General features: G+C 35.2%; 1 protein-coding gene and 1 pseudogene across 5 annotated transcripts in view; one reads left to right on the forward strand and one right to left on the reverse strand.

Moving 5' to 3' along the window:
- The window catches only part of LOC101678481 (phospholipid-transporting ATPase IB-like), a 231,800-nt gene that overhangs the window by 120,075 nt on the left and 89,989 nt on the right, over nucleotides 1-21,736 (forward strand). For all 5 annotated transcript variants that reach the window (XM_045069635.1, XM_045069633.1, XM_045069637.1 and 2 more), the window contains 3 exons: nucleotides 4,108-4,246; nucleotides 12,454-12,518; nucleotides 17,665-17,837. In XM_045069635.1, coding sequence (XP_044925570.1) covers nucleotides 4,108-4,246; nucleotides 12,454-12,518; nucleotides 17,665-17,837 — 377 coding nt within the window. The remainder of the gene's footprint in view (nucleotides 1-4,107; nucleotides 4,247-12,453; nucleotides 12,519-17,664; nucleotides 17,838-21,736) is intronic.
- On the reverse strand, nucleotides 9,379-11,370 carry LOC101688090 (annotated as a pseudogene).

Raw genomic sequence — 21,736 nt, forward strand, 5'->3', positions numbered from 1 at the left:
TTATTTTTTAAAAATTTTGAAACTTTATGAGTATTAGATTCTCACAAATTTTGGTAAATTGCATTATCATTTTATTTTAGTTCATATTTTAGAATTTCTCTTGAGACTTCATCTTCGACTCGTTTTTTAGAAGTGTTTTTGCTTAATCTCCAGATATTTGGGAACTTTTCAGGTATCTTTCTATTATTGATTTCTAGCTTAATTCCACTGTGGTCTGATAGCATACTTTGATAACTTCTATCTTTCAAAAACCTTACTAAGGTGTGCTTTATGACCTAAACATATGACCTTGATGTTTCATTGAGCTTGAGAAGAAAATGTTTTCTGCTGTTAAGTGAACATCAATGTTAGTTAGATGCAAGGAATTGGTGACTCTCTTCTGTTCAATTATATCCTTACTGATTTTCAGTCTTTTGGATCTGTTGATTACTGACAGGTATTGGAGTTGCACCTATGATAGTACATTCATCTATTTCTCTTTGCTATTCCATGAGTTCTTGTCTTATTTTGATACTTGTTAGGTACACTGAGGGTTATTATGTCTTATTAGAGAAATGACTTCTCTGATATTATGCAGTGCCTCTTTTTATTCCTAATACTTTTCCTTATTCTGAAGTCGGTTTTGTCTCAAATTAATATAGCTCCTCCACAGATTTCTGTATTAGTTAGTATGTGTATCTTTCTCCATCCCTTTATTTTTTTAAATTTGTATTTATTTAAATTCAATTAGCCAATTCCATCCCTTTATTTTATTTCTGTTTTCATATTTAATGTGTGTTTCTTACATATTTTTTCAAATCCACTCATACAGTCTCTGCCTTTTAATTGGTATATTTAGACCATATACTTTTACAGTCATTACTAGTTTAATATCTTTCATATTTGTAACTATTTTCTGTTTGTTACCCTTTCTTATGCTTTTTCTTTTTCTTTCTTTTTTTTTTTTTGCCTTGTCTAGTTTTAACTGATCTATTTTCTCTCCTTTCTTAGCATTTCAATTATACCTCTTTTAAAAATGTTTTTATTGGTTGTCTTAGAGTATGCAATTTACATTTACAACTAACTTGTCCTCTTTCACGTAATACTATACCATGTCATGTGTAGGGCAGGTAACTTACAACAAACAGTATTTTCAGTTCCTCTCTCCAATCTCTTATATGCTGTCATGCATTGCATTTGTCCATAACCCATAATCACCCAATACATCTGTTAAGCCAATAAGAAAAATAAAATGTATCATTTAATCTATATTATTCTTTCTTTAATGTTACTCCTTTCTTTATGTATATCTGAGTTTTTGACCTACATTATTTTACTTCTTTCTGAAGAACTTGTGACATTCCTTACAAGGCAGGTGGTGAGCAACAAATTTTCTCAATTTTTGTTGGAGAAAACATGTATTTCTCCTTTACACTTGAAGAATAATTTCACTGGACACAAAATTCTAACTTGGTGTTTTTTCCTTTTAACACTTTCAGTATTTCACCCCACTCTGTTCTTGCTTTCATAGTTTTGAAAGAGAAGTCCTGTGTACTTACTATCCTTGTTCCTGTGTAGGTCAGGTGGTGGTGGTGGTTGTTTTATCCTCTCTGGCTTCTTTCAAGATTTTCTTTTGAAAACAGTTTGCACAGGAAATACCTAGGTGTAGATTTTTGGTATTTATCAAGATTGGTGTTTTCTGAGGGCTGGGTCCAAGGTTTGGTGTCTGTGATTAATATTGGAAAATTCTTACCAATTATTATTTCAAGGATTTTTTTCTATTCCTTTCTCTTTTCTAATTCTGGTATTCCCATTACATGTATGTTATACCTTTTATAAGTGCCCCACAGTTCTTAGTATTTTGTTCTATTTTTTTCATTCTTTTATCACTTTTTCAGTTTGGAAAGTTTTTATTGACATATCTTCATGTTTGCTAATTATTTCCTTGGGGATATTTAGATAACTGGTGAGCCTACTGAAGGCATTCCTTATTTATGTTTCGGTGTTTTTTATTGTTAGCATTTCCTTTTGATTCTTTATAGAGTTTCTATCTCTCTGCTTTCATTATTCATCTGTAAAAAAATAACATGTTGTTTACTTTTACCATTAGAATCTTTAGCATACTAATCACAGTTATTTCAAATTTCTAGTATGTAAATTTCCAAATTTCTCTTATATCTGAGTCTGATTCTGATGCTTTCTCTGTCTGTTCAGACTGTAATTTTTGTCCTGCGCTGCCCTATAACTTTTTGTTGAAAGCCACACATGACGTATTGGATAAAGGGAATGAGGAAAATAGGCCTTTTGGGTGAGGTTTCATGTATCTCTGACTAAAAGGCTGTGTTTACTGTTTGCTGTAGCTGTAGTATTAGAGTCTAAAATTGTATCTAGTGGCCTTGTTTTCATCCTTCTGGCATCTTCAGATTTCCCTAGAGACTCCTTCTTAAACAGGGCCTGAGCCTTACACTTCTTTCATTGGCACTCCCTCTTTTCATGTAAGAGACAGACTGATGTGGTAAGGTAAGGGAGAGGGGAACTAGGTTATAGCCCTTGATTAGATCTCAATCTTTTGTGAGTCAGAGTTCTGTGTTTGCCTTCCCCCATGTCAACAACTAGAAGGTGCTGGAGATAAGGATTTCCCCACTCTCAGATTAATGGGCTCTCATAAGCCCAACGTGATAAGATAAAATCTGTTTCCTTTGAGTATAGGTCTTTGTGAGGAGAGCAGAATAAATGTGAAATAACATTTAAAAATGTTTACTGTCCCCCTCTTCTTGCCATAATCAGGAAGGGATCTCTTTGATTCCTTGTTAACTGTGTGTTTTTATCATGAAAATGTTTAAGGCATTATTTTAAAATCCATATTTCATACCAGGAAAATAAATCATTACTGAAAATACTTTTTGCTAGTTGTGAGAAATTTTACATTAAAATCCAGTTTTAATACAGAAATATCTTAAAAGTATTACAGTAGAAATGGCCCCAAAATAGAATAATGAAAATAAAGAATGTCTAATAAGATTGATATACTTGAATATTTAGCACTGAAAAATTTAGCTGGTCATTGAAAAGACTAAAAGTTTTATGGTTATTTTAAAATTTAATTCATAATTTATATATGGTAGTATCTCAAATAAATTATTTCAATCCTAATTATCAGCACAGAATTAACTTGCTTTATATCTTAATTTCATTTTAACAATGAATAGCAATGAATAACAATGAAAACCCTTGAACATTTAGGATGTTCTGGCTTCTGGGAGACAACTTATGCTTTACATAAACCTCTTTATCTACCATAGAGTTTCTGCTTGAATCTCCACAGTGATAGGGAAATAATTCTCAGTAGGAGCAAAAATGATAAACTATCTAGTGCTAATAAATTTATGGAAAAATATGAAAAATTTTTGTAAGGACTTACATAAGTGGATAGGTGTATACAATATATAGAAAATCCCAGTATAATAAATGTGGCTATTCTCCTCAAAGTCATGTATACATTCAGTGTAATACAGGAAATAATAAAGGAAGTACATATGATTCCCAACAGGATTTTTATAAAATTTGAGCAGTTTGTTCTAAAATTCATACAGAAGTAGGAGGAGGCTGAGAATTATCATGATACTTTTTGAAGAATAATAAAGGCAGGGGGCTTACCTCTCTAGATCTAGTTGCCTTATTATAATCTGCTAGATATTCTTTTCTTTAAAAAAGTTTTATTTATTTATTTGAGATAGAGAAAGCATGAGCAGCAGGGGAGGGGATGAGGGAAGAGAGAGATGGAAAAGCAAACTCCCTGCTGAGCAGGGAGCCCAGTGCAGTGTTGGATCCCCAGGACCCTGAGATCATGACCTGAGCAGAAGTCAGACGCTTAGCCAACTGAACCACCCAGTTGCCCCCATGAGCCTATACTCTTTAACTATCATGCTACACTGCCTCATGCTGTAGCAAAATAGGGACAAATAGACCAGTGGAAGAGACTAGAAAAAAAGTCTGTGGTGTGTGTGTGTGTGTGTGACATGTATGGGACTTCACATAATAAGTAGACTGCATATCTTTTGTCAAAATTAAAATTATTAAAAAATCTTAACTAGTAATAAAAAATATCTCTTTCAAAAAAACATCTAGAAATTTCTGCTTCTTGGAGCCACAGCCATTGAAGATCGCCTTCAAGCACGTGTTCCTGAAACGATAACAACTTTACTGAAAGCAAACATAAGAATATGGGTCTTGACAGGAGATAAACAAGAAACTGCAATTAACATAGGTAATAGATAATAAAGTTTTAGAAAATTTGGATGGACAGGTATTCTAAATATATCCTGTTATCAAGAATGAATGATTGAACTTCCTTCAAGTAATCGTTTTATATGCTTTTGGGTAATGGAATGCAGTGGAATCTTGCCATCACATGGCAGAAAATTTGAACAAACTAAGCAAAGAGTTTGTCTCTTTCACATTGTTGAAATATAGACTTCAGAATGCTTACATGAGTAATGGGTAGTTTCTTGTTCCTTTCTTTTGAAACTTGAAGTTATGGTATATTTCCCCTATAATGTATATACCTATCTTTGTATTATGTATGTTTATTCATAATATTATGAATAAACATTAATAATATTAATAAACAATAATATTAATATTATTCATCAAATATTTTGATTATTAGTAAGAATATTAAATTTCTTTCTTTTTTAATTTAAATTCAATTAGCCAACTTATAGTATATCATTAGTTTCAGGTATAGTGTTCAGTAATCTATCAGTTGCATCTAACACCCAGTTCTCATCACATCATGTGCCCTACTTAATGCCCATCACCCAATCACCCCTTTCTCCCCACAGCACTCCCCTCCAGCAACCCTCAGTTTGTTCCCTACAGTTAAAAGTCTCTCAATGGGGGGAAGCTGAGTGGGAAATCATCAGAGAGGGAGAAAAATGTTTTTTTCCCCAAGTTTCAATGTCGCTTTTTTCCCTCCTTTTTCTTCCTTTACTGTATGATTGTATCTAAGGATTGAGATTTGCAGAATAGGAGTTGAAAAATCAATTGTTAGCTGCGAATATTCACATTTTGATGTGGCACATGCAGACTCATTTTATCATACATGGTAATCTAACTGGAGCTGGCTACTGTGATGATTATGAAAAACATAATTGTTTCAATTCCTTCTCACCATCAAAATGTGATGTCTCCACTCATTTTTAAATTCTATATTCATTCACTTAGTGAATATCGAACACTTGCTAGGAACCAGGAAAAATCTAGAGCTGGGAATGAAAACCTGAGTAATAGTCTCTCTCCTCATGAAACTTATATCCAAGTAGAAAAGATAAAATTAATAAGCAAATTACTGTGCTTTGTAATATTGCAATCAGTGCTAAGAATAAAAACACGGCAAGGCATAGCAAGAGACAGACAAGGTAATCAAATAGAATGCCTGTAAAGAAGGTGACTTTCAAAGCAGTGATCCAAATGGAAAGAGGGAGCAAACATTGAGAGGATCTCTGGGACGAGTTTTCCGCGAAAAGCATATTGCACACATTGGCCCTGGTGTGGGCATGTACATATTTGAGGAACAAATGAAAGGTCAGAGTAGTTGGAATATGGGGAGCAAAACAGAGAAGATAGGAAGCTTCTCAGGCCACAATAAGAGATGTGTATGGTTTTAAGCAGGAGAATAATATCTAATTTATGTTTTAAAAATATCTGTTGGCTCTTGTATGGAGACAGGACTGAACAGAAGTCAGAAGATCAGGTAGAAAGCCTTGATAAACATCTAGACAAGAGATGATGGTGCCTTATACTAGGATGTGATGGGGAGTGTGAGAGATGGACTAAATTTGGGGTCCATTTGGTAGGTTGATCTGCCAGCCCTCATTGATGAGGGAGCAGTGATGGCAAGATGAGTCAAAGTTTTGCTGTCAAGAGGAGCAGAGAAATAAGGTGTAGTTGGAAGAGAACACAGAGTCCATGAAGGTTCGGCTATTTTTGAAGGATCTGCTTTACCTCTATAAACATCAGTTCTTGGTCTGTGAAATGGGGATGATAATAATAATTTTAACCTCACAACCTTGTTGTGAGGACACCTTGAGGCAATCCCTGTGAAGAGCTTAGCTTGGTTCTTGGTCTGTGAAATGGGGATGATAATAATAATTTTAACCTCACAACCTTGTTGTGAGGACACCTTGAGGCAATCCCTGTGAAGAGCTTAGCTTGGTGAGAGGCACTTACAAGTCCTTCATGAATGCTAGCTATTAACATAATTATTAAGGACTCACCAAAGGAGTCCAGCCATGATGTAGCCACTCTTTTATCCACATGGCAAATTCTTGAGAACATAACCACACATATGCTCTCCTTTTGCCAGCTCTCCCATAGTTTAGCTTTAGTGTGACTTGCTGTGTTTCTCGATAATCATGAACTCAGCGACCACAGTAACTTGATGTATATCCTCAGCGTATACCCTGTGAAGGGGCTCAGCAGAGGAGCATGAGTGCTCTCTCATTCCTAAATCTTTCCCAGTCACTTTTTCCAGACCCACACCCTGAGGATTGTTTGTTTTTCCTGAGCCTTCGACTGTCTCCTCAGCTCAGGACTGAAACCCAACCTAGATGAGACACAGCGGGTGTTGTTGGTAGGGGAATTTTTATCCTCATTGAATGAGACTTATTTTTGTTAGCAGAAGTCTGTGATTCACTTTGCTGAGAATAAATGGATTCTTAGATAACTGCTCTCTGTGGTGGACCCGAAGGAAGAAAATAAAGAATCTCTCCTGTTTATTAGAGCAGGGCTTGCCAACATCTAGAAGAACCCAGCAGGGCAAGAGTGAGGGGCAATGTCCACAAAGGGAGTGCTGGCCCTGAAGGGGCATCCAGTACATCCTTGCCTTTTGGAAATGTCTGCTATTGGCACAGGGTTTTTTTTTTTTTTTTTTTTTTTTAATTTTAAAAAAATTTTAGGGGTTAGAAAGGCGGAGAGAGAGGGAGAGAGAGAATCCTAAACAGGCTCCACACTGGGCATGGAGCCTGAGGTGGGGCTCAAACTCACAACCCTGAGATCATGACCTGAACATAAATTGAGACTTGGACACTTAAGTGATCGAGTCCCAGGCAGCCTCGGTTTTTAGTTTTAAGAGATAGTTGGGAATTTCATCTCTGATATGAAATATCCTGATGCACAGATGCTGCCTTAAATGTGTAAAACTTGGTAAGGGCATAGCAAAACACGTCTGTTCGCTGAAAGCAGCCACAGTCTCCTGACCTCTTGAATACCGGGTCCCAGCTTAAATGTTATTATCATTCCTTAGAGGCTATGACTGCAGAGACCAGCAAAAAGATGGAGTCCGTGAACTTCGCATAAGCCGAAGACCGTGTTGATGTAATTTGTTTTCTTAGAGGTTTTCTGAGCTCTAGCTTTTTCTAAGAAAAGTAATAGTTTTTGGTTAGGGACCTCTCATGTTACTTTCATGGTTTGAATGGTTGGAGAATGGATTCAAAAATAAAAAGATTGAGTTGTGCCTGAGAGCTGACATCTTTACATCTTTGGAAGAGAATGTAGAGCATAATGTTAAAAATCAGAGTTTAGAGTTGCCAAGGACACAGTTTTGAGCCTGAATCTTCTGCCTCTATATTTATGAGCTTTTCTGACCCTCAGATTTTTCTCATTAATAAAATGGAGATAATCATGATAACCCTGGCAGTTGTGATGATTACGTGAGCTGTGAATGTAAAGTTCTTCCTAAAGTATTGGGCACAGTGAAGGCTTTGAAAATGTTGGCTGCTGCCTTTATGAATGTTGTGATGGTTTTAATTACCATTGGCTTTCATGGAGCTCAATTTGGCTAATGTTTTTGTGGTTAAAAGCCTAAACATCGTCTTGATTCTGATTACAAACAAAATTTGACTAAAGATTTGGCAGGAGGGTAACTTTTGGGAATCAGTATGTCAAGACTGGTTTTTGACAATGGCCACAATGGACTATATAAAGACTACTGTCACATTTTTGCCTATTTTTCTAAGACTACTAGTTCTATTAACTTCTGAAAACTTTCTGATAACATGGCTCAACATGATCTGCTGCTTCTTGACCCCAGCAGCATTCATACTATTCTATTTCACTTACCAATATGTTGGTTTTTTTCTCTTCTGCTTTAGCTTTGATTTCTTAATTTTTTTTCATTTGCCTTGATGAAGATGACACATTTATTTTAATTATCACTTGTAAATTTTTAAGTTTCTTCAACATTACAATTGCTAATACAAATTTTTTTAATTAAATTTATTTTCAGCATAACAGTATTCATTATTTTTTCACCACACCCAGTGCTCCATGCAATCCGTGACCTCTAATAATACCCACCACCTGGCTAATACAAATTTTTTTAAGTAGCCTTATAGATGGGATGATGGAGCTGTTCAGTATCCTGATTGGGGCGCAGGCACAAATATTGTATGCTAAATTTCTTTCAAACGTATACATGTTAACTTTACTGTTATTTCAAAGTTTTTTTTTTTTTTTCAAGAGAAAAAAGTAGCCCTATTAAAGTGTTACAACTTAAATGTAAGATGAGGTGACATTCCTAATACAAACACTAGTTTTTTCAGGGGTCTTACAGAATATCCTACAAGAAGAGTTGAAGTAATGAAATAATGAAGTTGAAATACTAAGTTGAAAAAATGAAAAAAAATCACTTTTTCATTAAGAAATTACTTCTACTTTTTAAAGGTAACCTTGCGTTACAACTAGAAAATGAGGCTACTAACCCCTACTTCATCGGTTGAGAATTAAATGAGAGAAAATTAAGTGTAGTAATATGTTAAAGGCACTTAGTATATACTTACAGTATAGACAGTATTAAGAGAAACTCTTTCTCACTGACTAAGCATATTCCATCCCTTATAATTATAATGGGTATAGTTAATTATACCCATTACTCACACCATTGTAGCTCTGAGGGCTGCTGGAGACAAGTTTTAAAATATGAGAACTTTATACCATCTTTTTTATATTATATGGCTATTTAAAATCTTTAATCAAATTCATCAAAGATTACCAGCCATATTACATGCCGTGATTAGCTTTCTATAAACAACTTTGCTTTCTGTGTACAAATCAGTGTTAATGAAATAAAAAATAAAACCATATCCTAGGCAAAGAACTTTATTAATCTTGTTTCAAACTTTATTCCCAGGCTTCTTCAGCTTAATTAGCTGTGAAGAATGAATTGTGTATAAGCAAAAACTGAAAAGAGCTGCAGTGTCCAAGGGGCTCGGGCTTAAAAATATTAGAGGTTTAGATTTTATCAGATCCATGAACAAAATTTTTAAAAGCAGTCAAAATATAAAATAGCAGCTCCCAAAAACTTCTTCAAATCTTATCTTCTTCAGAAGTTGACTCAATTCAATTTGCTTCATTTTTGGAAGCTTCATCAAAATTCTCCACAAGATCTGGAACTTCATCATTATCATCCTCTCCGATAGCAAGAGGATAGCAATCTACATTGCAATAAAGCCTATCAGGAAATCTTTAGAATTCTTTGAGAAGTTTAGAATCTCTGGTTTTGAAAAACTGCTGCAATAAGATTGTGTGGGCAGAGCTTCAGCCAGTCTTCAACTAGTCAGACTGCACCAAGTTGGTTTAAGATACTGGGTAGCATTTCTGTCAGCTGATTTGTCTCAGCATGGCCTGTAATGGTGGAAGTGGTCGTTGCCTGCGAGGCCTGAACTTTGGGGTTGTTAAAGTGGATCACTGTTCTTTGGTTTGTGAACAAATTCACTTCTTCAATACCAGAGATACTGTTTACCCCTAACTTCTTTAAGGAGAACTGAAGTGTTTTATCATCTGCTGTAGCTGTTCTATGAACCACCTTCTTTCCGCGAGCAGTTCTTTTCCCACCAATGTGCACTTGTGCTTGCAGTTTGGCCAGTTTCTCCTGGTTCATGATAGTTTCTTTCATCTTGTTGGAGCAGAAATGGGACCACGTGGGGGACTAGGGTAGGCGCTCAGGGGATCTCGAGTGGACCAGCTGAGATTAGGTGCACACACATGGGGACGCTTGATTCCTTAGGTTTTAAGAGGCCTATCATATACCTGTTGTAAATCTTCCCTTGCACCCGACATAATGCCGCGTATGAGTAAACATACTGAGCACGTACTGAGTAAAACTCAGTGCCTGCATACTGATTGGATTTTCATCATAATATATGGAGACATTTAGCCTTTGTCTATACAGAGCCAGCATCGGCAGCAGCAACAGCTTCAGGAGAAGGGAAGATTCCTGGTGAGGGCAGTACCAGCACCCACAGTAGGTTGGCTTGTTTAGCAGAAGTATTAACTCTCCAACCTGGGTGCTGGTACAGAAACTGCCAGCATTAGGCAGTGAACTTTGTCAGTAATTTATTACAAAATGAAAGTGGACACAGGAACATTGCAATAAAGCCTATCAGGAAATCTTTAGAATTCTTTGAGAAGTTTAGAATCTCTGGTTTTGAAAAACTGCTGCAATAAGACAAAACAAATATCCACAGGCTTCAAAATTTCTAGAAATTAAATTTTAAGATCATTACTATTGTGTGTGGGGGAAGCACTGTTTACATAGGAAGCATCAGATGAACCAATAATTGGTGAAGAAGGCCATTTAAAAATGATTGTCTCCTGTAATTGGATAGGCTGCAGTAGAATACATAAATAGGCATTTTGCATTCTATAAAAATCATGAAGCTACTTTTGCTTTTCTGTATGATGTCTACAAGTTTCAGGAAATCTCCAAGGAAATATTAAATGATATTTTATAAATTTATATTTAAATTAAATTCCATCTTACATGAAAATGATTTACATGAACAGTTCATTTTTGAAAATTTGTTCCATAGGAATCATCAGTTACAAATGTATAAGAATTTAATTTTCAGAATAATATATCAGAAATTCATTATAATGTCCTTACAGCCTATTAAAAAAATCTTAATAGTTCTAATAATAGTTGCATCGGAAATATCCTGCTCAAAATTAAAAATGGTCAAAAATTATTGACAATCTTACATTTTCCAAGAGTGACCAACATTGCTTTTAACTACATATATTGTTTGAAAATAAAGTTGCTAAAAATATAAATTTTGATGATTGAATAAATGAATTAGATGTGTAAGACAGAAAAATCTTATGATCAAATAAGATATCATATTAACAAAGTTTTATTTTTTATCACATTATATAAGATTATGGCACCAAGACTATATATTTTTTTGCAATTTGTAAGTTTATGTTGTTTTTTGTCTATCACCACTATCCTTGTTATATTTTATAAGTATAAAATATTTTTAGAGAAAAACTTCCTATTATAGAATCTATAATGACATTCCCTCCTCCCCCAACCCTTGGTTTTTGACCAAGGGATCCCATATTTCCATTTTGCTGTGAGGATGGCTGGGGTGGGAGAGGAGAGGATGAACTAGTAGTACTTTGGAGAGTGGTAAGGCCCCCGGACCTGTGGACACATGCTGAATTAAACACCCACATACCATTTCCTTAGGACAGCCATTCGTTCTCAGAGGCAAAACTGAACCTATGAGAAGGAAGACAAATACTGTCCAAACTTGCTCAACATTTGCTGGGCTCTCTTCTTACACTCATCACTACTTCCTATGTATTTCATAGCAGGGTTAATTCCTTTCATTCATCCAGCTGCTTTCAGACTTGTGCACCTTTGAGCCTATAGGAGGAAAAGCAAGTGACTATTTTTGGACTGGTTGTGAGCGGATGTTTCCTCAGCTTCATAGAACTTTAAAATGGCTGCTTTTACAACTCCTCAAACTTTTTTGATAAAGGTTCATCTATTTCAGAGACTGTTTCATTCTTGTAGATACAGATGTGATTTTGTATTTGACCCTCATAGGCTAATCCCATATTTACAAAAAATATTCTCAGTCTAATTTCTAAGGTGAGAATGACTTAAGTTTTCAAATTGGAAAATGCTCCCTGAGGTGTCTAACTTAAGCATCACATTGAACATTATTATGAGGATTGGGTGAGTTTATTTCCTTTAATCACACCTAGGATTTTATTAGTAACAGTAGGCAGAATACTATTGATAATAGCAGCTTGATTCAACAGAACTTGGCTTCCTCAAGACTTGGAATTGTTACAAAGCATGACCTGAATTTCTCATCATATAAAGATAATAAAAATAAAAATCCACAGACATTTCAAAGTACAGATTTAGCCATTAGTTATGTGCACCTTTCCAACCATTTCTATTTAGGTGGCCAATTACGATGAAAATGAAGCAATGTTTCAATTTCTTTTGTCTACAACCTGTTGCTCAGTATTTGTGATGGGCTTCTAGGCTTTGACCTAGTTGTAAAGCAGAGAGTATGATGAAGAAAGAACATAAATAGATTTCTTATTGTAGAGACATGAATGCATGGAAGGCACCGAGTCTTCAAATATGTGACATCTTTATTTTTCTTTTGGTAGCATATTCCTGTAAACTGATATCAGCTCACATGTTTCGTATTCAATTGAATTTAAACTCATTGGAGGTAAGTGATTTTTAAAAATTTGATCAAATATAAGTGTAACCAATTTATTGCTTGAGTGTTCCCCCACACCTTAAAATCTATATAAGTTGCCTTCAACTCTCACTCAAGTCCATTGGAACATTACCTCTGGTCCCCAGTTCTTGCCTCATTCTTAGGCTAGTCCTTTATCACCCCTGCTTCTGACTTTATCACCCCTGCTTCTGACATCATACCAAATCCAGCACTCAGATCCTTGATTTTAAAAAATGAAAAAAAAAAAGGGGGAGAGAGATAAAATATGTACAAATCCGTCTTTATCAAAAGTTTGAGTACATACATAGCATTTACATAGAAGGAATGAAAGGATTTTGTAATCTAATATTGAACCTCCTTGCCCTTAAAAATTGAATGGCTATAGCTATTTATTTTCTTTAAATATTTTTTACTGTGTAATTTTCTTATCATTTTTTAAGAAACTTAAATAGATTTAACTTATTTCTTTTCGGTCTTCTTTTTAAAAATGTAGATCTAAGTGCCTGATACATACCCTAAAACTTTAAAAATATTTCTTATGAGGCAGATCAGCTGGCATTAAATTTCCTGTTTTTGTCTCAGAAAAATCTTTCTCTTTCACCTTTGAGGGATATTTACACTGGATATAAAATTCTAAGTTGGTGTTTCTCATTCCTTCAACACATTCTTCTCAACTGTATTGTTTCTGATGAGAAGTTTGCATTTCTTACTTTATTCTTCTCTTTGCCTTCTTTCAACATTTCTTTTTTACCTCTGATTTTGTGGTTTGAATATGCTATGTATAGGTGTAAATTTTTTCGTATTGATCCTTCTTGGTGTTTTCTAAGTTTCCTGGGTCTGTAGTTATATGTTTGCTAGAGTTTGGGAACATTCTTAGTCATTCATACTTAAAATTTTTTTTTTGCCTGTTCTCTTTCTCTTCTCCTTCTGATATTCCAATTAGCTGTATGTTAGACCTTTTAAATTGTCCAAAGTTCTTGAATATTCTATTCTGGTTTTTTATCTAATTTTTTTACTTTATATTTCAGTTTGGGAAATTTCTATTGATATATCTTTAAGCTCATTTATTTTTAGACTTTGTGCAGTCTATTGTTGGGCCCAATAAGGGCATTCTTCATTTCTGTTACAGTGTTTTTTTAGTTTCTAGTGTTTCATTTTTATTCTTTCTTAATTGTTTCCATCTGTCTGCTTATCTTCCCCACTTGTTCTTTTATGTTGTCTATTTTTCCATTAGAGTCCTTAACATGTTAATCAGAGTTTTTTTAATTAACATATAATATATTCTTAGCCCCAAGGGTATGGGTTTGTGAATCGCCAGTTTTACACACTTCACAGCACTCACCATAGCGCATAATCAGAGCTTATTTCAAATTCACTGTCTGATACTTCCAAAATCTGTATTATCTTTGAATCTGGTTCTGATGCTTGCTTTAGCTCTTCAGGCAGTGCTTTTTCTTGCTTTTTAGCATGTCTTGTAATTTTTGTTGGGAGCTGGACATAATGAATATGGTAAGAGGAATTGTGGTAAAGACCTTTATGTGAAGTTTTATGTTAATCTGGATGTATTTAATGTTTGTTGCAGCTATACACATGAGAAGCTCCAGATTCCTCTAGCGTCTTTGTTTATTCCCTCTTACTGTCTTGGGGTTTCTCTGAGAACTCCTCCTTAAATAGATCTGTGCCTCATAGCTCTTTTGTGTGTTTAATGCGCTGTTACTATACTGGGGCCCTGTTGGTGTGTTGTAAGGTGTGAGGTAAGAGAAGTGTTCTTACGATTAATTCTCAGTCTTTTAGTGAGTCTGTGCCCCTATGTCTTTGTGTTTCTTAGCACTTTTCTCCCCTTGGTTTAGATAGGGAGGTTAGAGGGGGTTAGAATTGGGTAAACATTCTTTCCTTTAGGTGGGATAAGACTCTGGTAAAGTCTTTAGCTTTGGAGACTAGGCTTTCATTATGGAGAATGCTCTGGGCATCTATCAAAATGTTCAGTTTCCCCCTCCTTCTGCCTGAAACATGAGGGGAGTTTTTCTTGGCTTTTCACCATGAGAACCTGGTGAGGTTTCTAGAAGTGAATCCACAAAAATGTCTTCATCCATCAAGATTGTAACCCAAGGAGTTTATCACGTTTGAGGTAGCTCATACTCAGGCTACATCAATTCCTCAAATTTACCAGTTAAGTATTCCTACCAGTTTGTGACTATAGTAGTACCTTCTGCTCTAGTTACACACAGGTCATTTGTCTATTCAGATTTCTGGTGACAGTTATCATGTGATCTCATCTATCTCTGATAGGTCCAAAGAAGGTTGGTTTGCACTTTGTTCAGCACTTTTTCTATAAGGATGGCAGTGGTGAATCCAAGCTCTTTATGTGTCATTGTTGAAATTTCAGCACCTTAGACCAACTTTTGACCTTTAAGTTTGTACAATGGACAGTATTCTTCAAGTTTGAGAGGAATAAAGCTGCATAAGTAATTAGATGAATGAGTTAGAATTTCCCAGAAGCTAATCTTGTTAGTGAAGCTTACTATGGAAGACTTTACGTCACTTAGATATTGTGACTTACATAGTAATCCTGGTACATTGTTTCTCTAAGATTTTCTGTTATGTTTTCAGTTCCTGTAAACTTTAGAGTTATGTCATTTTCAAAACTCATTATTCTTTAATAATCATTACTTACTTACTGATAGACTTGTTTTCCATATGAAGCATATAATGCAATTTACCCATTTAATGTGCTTCAGGTTGTGTTGCAGGATTTTACATAATTAATTTTGGCAAATGACTCAGGTAGTCATGTTCTAGAATGAACCATGTTGGAGGAATTACCTTTAACTTCTGTTAACATTGGCAACAGGACTGATAAATAAACAATTTATCAGTGGAAGAAAAAAAAGAACATTAAATTAATAGCTTTAGCTCCAAGCATTTACTTGTTCTAAGAATCTGTAAAATTGAGAATAATATATTAACTAGAAAAGCACCAAGTTTTGTGTTCACTGACCAAATGAAATATGAGAATTATTAAAGTGAGGAAAACTTTCATTTTGCCAGATTATCTTCGGAGCAACAAAACAATTACAGTTATGTGAGATCATTGATGAAATATGCAGTCCACTGTGTAGTAAAAACAGAAGTAGAAATGTTTGCTATGATATATATAAATTATAATATATATAGTACATCATAGTTCCTACACAGTATGAAATCAAATTTCAAGTGTTTTAATTCCATCTGTTATTAGACCTTGAGGTTTATAAAAAGCCCTCAGTAATTCCAGGATTATTAAAGTCCCTTTTCTTTTGGGAAACACAGTTATTTCATTTGAGTAATGAGTAACGAAGGCCTCCTGAGAATAATAGGGAGGAGGTTTTTTTCATTAAAGCTTTTGGTGCTTGATACCTGTTATGTTTAAAATTTTTCCTCAGGTGGCACACTTTCTTAAAATTTTATTTATTAATATTTTTAGGGGACATCATAAAAATCTCTGATTTCTATAGACCATTGACTATAACTGAAAGTTATAGTTAAATAATATAATTAAATAATCTTTTAAATATGATTTAATAACTTATGACATTCATTTCACATAGTCATAGAAGTAAAACAGAGTTGGCAAGAACCAACAAATAATCTGGCACACATACTAGTTCACTAATGTTTCAATAGAAAGTGGTAATTGATTTTTTTAAAATTTCACTTGTATTTGATGGAGGAATTTTCTTTAGTATTAATGTCTATAACTTAACATTTTATTACACATTTTCCTTAAAATATTCTACTACCTGAATTTTCCACTTTGCTACTGGCATGGGGAGTACTTTCTATAAAATTTTAAACTTAAAAAAAAAAGATTTTATTTATTTATTTGACACAGAGAGCAAGAGAGCACAAGCAGAGGAAGTGGTAGAGAGAGAGGGAGAAGCAGGCTCCCTGCTCTTTTGAGCTTTCAACAGTTGTTTTTTATGAGGGAAGGAAAAGTTGGGGTGAGGAAACTAAGCTAAGGGAGATGATGCCCACACATCTTAAATTGAGTGATGAGTCTCTACAACTTCTTTATTTCTTCCTTAGAAGCCTGAGACTCAGTTTTGTAGAGTTCACTACATTATTTTGTTCCCACTTTTGATATTTTTCTAAAAAATTCTCTGAATTTTCTAATAGGCTATTAGCATCCATCTGTATTTTCCAACTGATAAGAATTCACTCTTACTTCTATAACTTTAAAAAATCAGCTTTATTGAGATATAATCCACATTACATAAAATTTACATTTAATTTGTACAATTCAATCTGTTTTAATATTTTCACCTATACATGCAACTGCCACCATAGTCAACTTTTAGAACACTTTCAACACCTCTAAATGAATCTCCCTACTCTTTAGATATCATCTCTCTCATCCTCCTTCCCCAACACTAAACAACCACTAATCTACATTCTGTCTCTATGGGTTTGTTTTTCTTGACTTTCATGTGAATTGAATCATAATAGCATACAGTTTTTTTGACTGGCTTCTTTTAGTTACCATATTTTCAAGGTTCATTCATGTTGTAGCATTCATTGATACCTCATAACCTTTATATAGCCAAAGAATATTCCATAATTTGGATATACCATATTTTGTTTATCCATTCATTAGGTTGTTATAACTTAGGCAACTGTGAATAATGCTGCTCTAAACATTCACATACAAGTTTTGTGTCAACACTTGTTTTCATTTGTCTTGGGTATATATATGTATGAGTGGAATGCTGGGTCATGGGTGAACTCCATGTTTACCCATCTGTGGAACTGTCAGACTATTTTCCAAAGTGGCTACACCATTTTACATTCCCAACAGCAGTGTATGGGAGTTTTGTATTTCTCTATATCCTAATCAACACTTATTATCTGACTTTTTGATCCTAGTCATGCTAATGCATGTGAAGTAGTATCTCATTGTGGTTTCCCTTGGCATTTCTTCAATGACCAATGATGTCAATATTCTTTTCATGTTATTTACCTTTTAATTTCAGTGAGCTATTTGAAGGGTAGAATGAGGTAAAAATATCCCTCAGTCTACCATCTTGATTCAGAAAGTCTTTCATTTATATTTAAAATGAGAAAAATAAAGTGATTCCCTCCCCCACCTTTGTTATAGGCAACACAACAAGCTATTACTTGGCACTGTGAAGCTCTTGGAACCCAGTTAAGTAAAGAAAATGACCTGGCCCTCATCATTGATGGTGAAACCTTGAAGTATGCCCTCCATTCTGAAATTAAAAGGAGCTTCCTCAATTTGGCCCTCTCATGTAGAGCAGTATTATGTTGTAGGTAAGGATACATTCACTGTTCTTCCCTCCCAGCTTTCTTTAACACTGTTCACATAAAGAAAATGTGGACATGGAAATACAAGTTTTTGTAGAAGCAAAGTTCCTTATTGATAAAATATATGCTCAAATTGAAGAAAGATGTCTGAATTTAATTTTATTTGTCAGGCCTAAGATATTACTAGAAAGCAGATTATAATTTTTTAGTGGTAAATTATTTAGTGATGTGTTGATATATGTCTTCAGTAAGAACAAAAGCCCTCTATTTAAAATGAGGGGCAAATCTGAAAAAAAATCCACTGATCTCTAGAGGAAAATGAAATTATAAGTATTAGTGCAAGTCAAACATCAACTTAAAAAGGTGAATCTTGGAACACTGCATCAAAAACTAATGATGTGGGGTGCCTGGGTGGCTCATTGGGTTAAAGCCTCTGTCTTCGGCTCAGGTCATGATCTCAGGGTCCTGGGATCAAGCCCCGCATCAGGCTCTCTGCTCAGCAGGAAGCCTGCTTCCTCCTCTCTCTCTCTCTCTGCCTGCCTCTCTGCCTACTTGTGATCTCTATCTGTCAAATAAATAAAATCTTTAAAAAAAAACCTAATGATGTATTTTATGGTAACTAACATAATACAATTTAAAAAAAAAAGAAAAGCCAAAAAAAAAAAAAAAAAAAGGACAAACCATGTACAACAAAAATGGCTGGAACTAAGGAAATAATGAAACTAGGTATAGTTGTTCCCTGCTCCTGAATGAAAATAGTAACATAACCAATTATTAAAACATCTTGATGCTTTGAACTTCTAAGTATTAATATAGATTTGCTACTGAATCAGTTGGGTTCCCTATAAGCTTTGAATGTTTCCCTTAGATGTCCTCCTGTGTTCAGATTCATTCAGCGTCTGCTATAAAAATTCATCACTTTCATTGTACAAACAAACTGAGGGTTGCTGGGGGGAGGGGGATTGGGAGAAGGGGGGCGGGGTTATGGACATTGGGGAGGGTATGTGCTATGGTGAGTGCTGTGAAGTGTGTAAACCTGGTGATTCACATACCTGTACCCCGGGAGATAAAAATACATTATATGTTTATAAAAAATAAAAAATTAAAAAAGGAAAAAAATATCATCACTTTCTGTTCTTCACTCCACTCTCACTTGTCATGATTATAGTTTGGCCTTTAGGATTCTTTGTGATTTAGTCTTCCATTAGTTAGAACTGATAAAAATAATGGAAAGCTGAATTCAAATCCAGCTTAAGCAAAAAGGGAATTAGCTTGCATGACTGAAAATTCTGTAGGTAAAGCTGACTTCAAGGGAAGCAAGAAAATTAATCAATAGTCAATTCACCAAAATTTTTGTTTCTTTTAACTATTTAGATTTAATTGACCAGTTTTCATTTTGCATCAGAAAAATATTTTAAGGAATGCTCACTTTTTCTCTGCTCAAACTTCCTACTCATGCTGGAGGAAACAATGAAAGGACATACTGAAGAAGCAGGGAGAAGGAGAGAACACGGGCTAATTTTGCCACAAAGGGTGGATATTCCAGTAGTTGGTTTTCAGTGATCTATTAGTGGTTTGTCCTAAATCTGGCTTTACTTGTGGTTTGATGTAGAGTTCAAATGGTGTCTCCCTTTTGATTCACCTGGTGCAGGCTTTATCCCCAGGCCAGATCCCCTTTTGGCAGCAGGCGGGGGTTGAGAGACTCAAGCTTCACAAACTCATAAGATTCCATCCAGAGGAAGACGCACATATGCTTTCTCCCAGAAATCTCAGCAAATGGGACTTATGTTTGGATCTTAAAGTTAACTTGCTGTCAGAATCCCAAGATTAAAACAAAGAGATCATATACATGCTGGTAGCAGTGGAAAGAGCTGATATACCCCTAGGTCCAAAAGGATCGTAGGAGTAGAGTAGTCCTTATACCTGCAAAGAGGGAGCCCTGCAGAGTGGACTGCCTCTAGAGGAGCCTTGAGCTGTGGTAGGCAGACACAGCCACCTGGAGAAGACATGGCAAGGAGGAGCAGGGAAATGTGCAACTTGACCTCACTCTCTTCCCTGTCCAGCTTCTGCAGGGGTCACTCTTCGACCAACCATGACAGCAACTCTCAGCTATCCAGGTTTAAGTGGTTCATTGCCTTAGTTTCTCCATTTAGTCACTTCCTTCCTTGAAGTGTCCCATTAGATGAACAGTAAACATAAATGAAAACAAAACTGAAGTCTGTTGACTGAGCTATATCCTGGACTGATGAAAGCAATTTGGTATGGAACTGGCTGAAACTGTAACTTACAAAGGAAGTGGTGGTAGGGAAAGAGAGTAGGGTCTGTCTCTAACATTCTTCATGGCTTCAAAATTTTATGACTGAATTTTATCATTTTTCTTTTTAAAAAGATTTTATTTATTTTTTTGAGAGTGAGAGGGAGAAAGAGAGAGACAAAGGGCAAGCACAAGCAGGGGGGAGGGGCAGAGAGAGAGGGAGAAGTGACTCTCCACTGAGCAGGGAACCTGACAGCAGGCTCTATCCCAGGATCCTGAGAACGTGACCTGAGCCAAAGGGCAGATGCTTAACCTACTGAGACACCCAGGCACCCACTGTTTTTCTATATACTTTACGAAAATTTCATTAAGGATTTTTAGTCCATACTCATGAAGGGTATTTGTGGTTTTATTTCAAGTTTTTGAAAGGCTTTGGTTTCAGGATAAATCTGGCCTGATAAATTAATTTGGGAGGTATTTCCTTGTCCTCTGTCTACACTTTCTGTGGTATTGGTATTATTTCTTCCCAAAATGTTTGATAGACTTCATTGTTGATGCCATCTGGGTCTGACTTTGTGGGAAGATCTTAATAAATAATTCAATTTATTTAGCAAATATTTTCTACTAGCTCTTCAGTTAGGTTTGTGATTTGTCTTTCAAGGAATTTATTCATTTGATCTAGTTGTCAAATGTATTGTCATTAAGTTTTTCACAACATTCCTTTATTTGTTACTTTTGCGTGATTTATGGTGGTGGTCCTTCTTTCCTTCCTCATATGAATAATTTACTTTTTTCCTTGATCAGTCTAGTTAGGGCTTTACCAATTTTGCTGATATTTTCAAAAGTCCAACTTCATGGTTTGTCCAGTTTTTATGTTCTGATATATATCATTTATAATGTATCTGTACTATTATGCATAACTAATTAACATTATAAAATATATGCATATTATAACGTAGTGATATAATATTCTCACATATACTACATACTTATATTATTTTCCATTTTTAAAAATTTTTTATTTTTTTCAGTGTAACAATATTCATTGTTTTTGCACCACACCCAGTGCTCCATGCAATCTGTGTCCTCTCCAATACCCACCACCTGGTTCCCTCACTACATAACGGGAAGCCTGTATCTCTAAGTCGTCTTCTCCTATTTTACACATCCCTCCATCCCCTTCCCCTCCAGCAGCCATCAGTTTGTTCTTTTACTTATAGTTCTAATTCTGCTTTTGTTTATTCATTTGTTTTTTTAGGTTGTGGGTGAAACATTTTTATATTTGTAAAAAGCTTAATTAATGAATTGGGAGATTTACCAGTAACTGCCATTCAAAGTTGATTATGGCCCAAATTAGCAAGACAGGAAACAACATGTGTTGGAGAGGATGTGGAGAAAGGGGAACCCTCTTACACTGTTGGTGGGAATGTAAGTTGGTGCAGCCACTTTGGAGAACAGTGTGGAGATTCCTCAAGAAATTAAAAATAGAGCTTCCCTATGACCCTGCAATTGCACTACTCGGTATTTATCCCAAAGATACAGATGTAGTGAAAAGAAGGGCCATCTGGACCCCAATGTTTATAGCAGCAATGGCCATAGTTGCCAAACAGTGGAAAGAACCAAGATGCCCTTCAACGGATGAATGGATAAG

Source organism: Mustela putorius, unplaced genomic scaffold (genome assembly GCF_011764305.1).
Source record: "Mustela putorius furo isolate JIRA1106 unplaced genomic scaffold, ASM1176430v1.1 tig00003942_pilon_pilon_pilon, whole genome shotgun sequence".
Classification (NCBI taxonomy): Eukaryota; Metazoa; Chordata; class Mammalia; order Carnivora; family Mustelidae; genus Mustela; species Mustela putorius.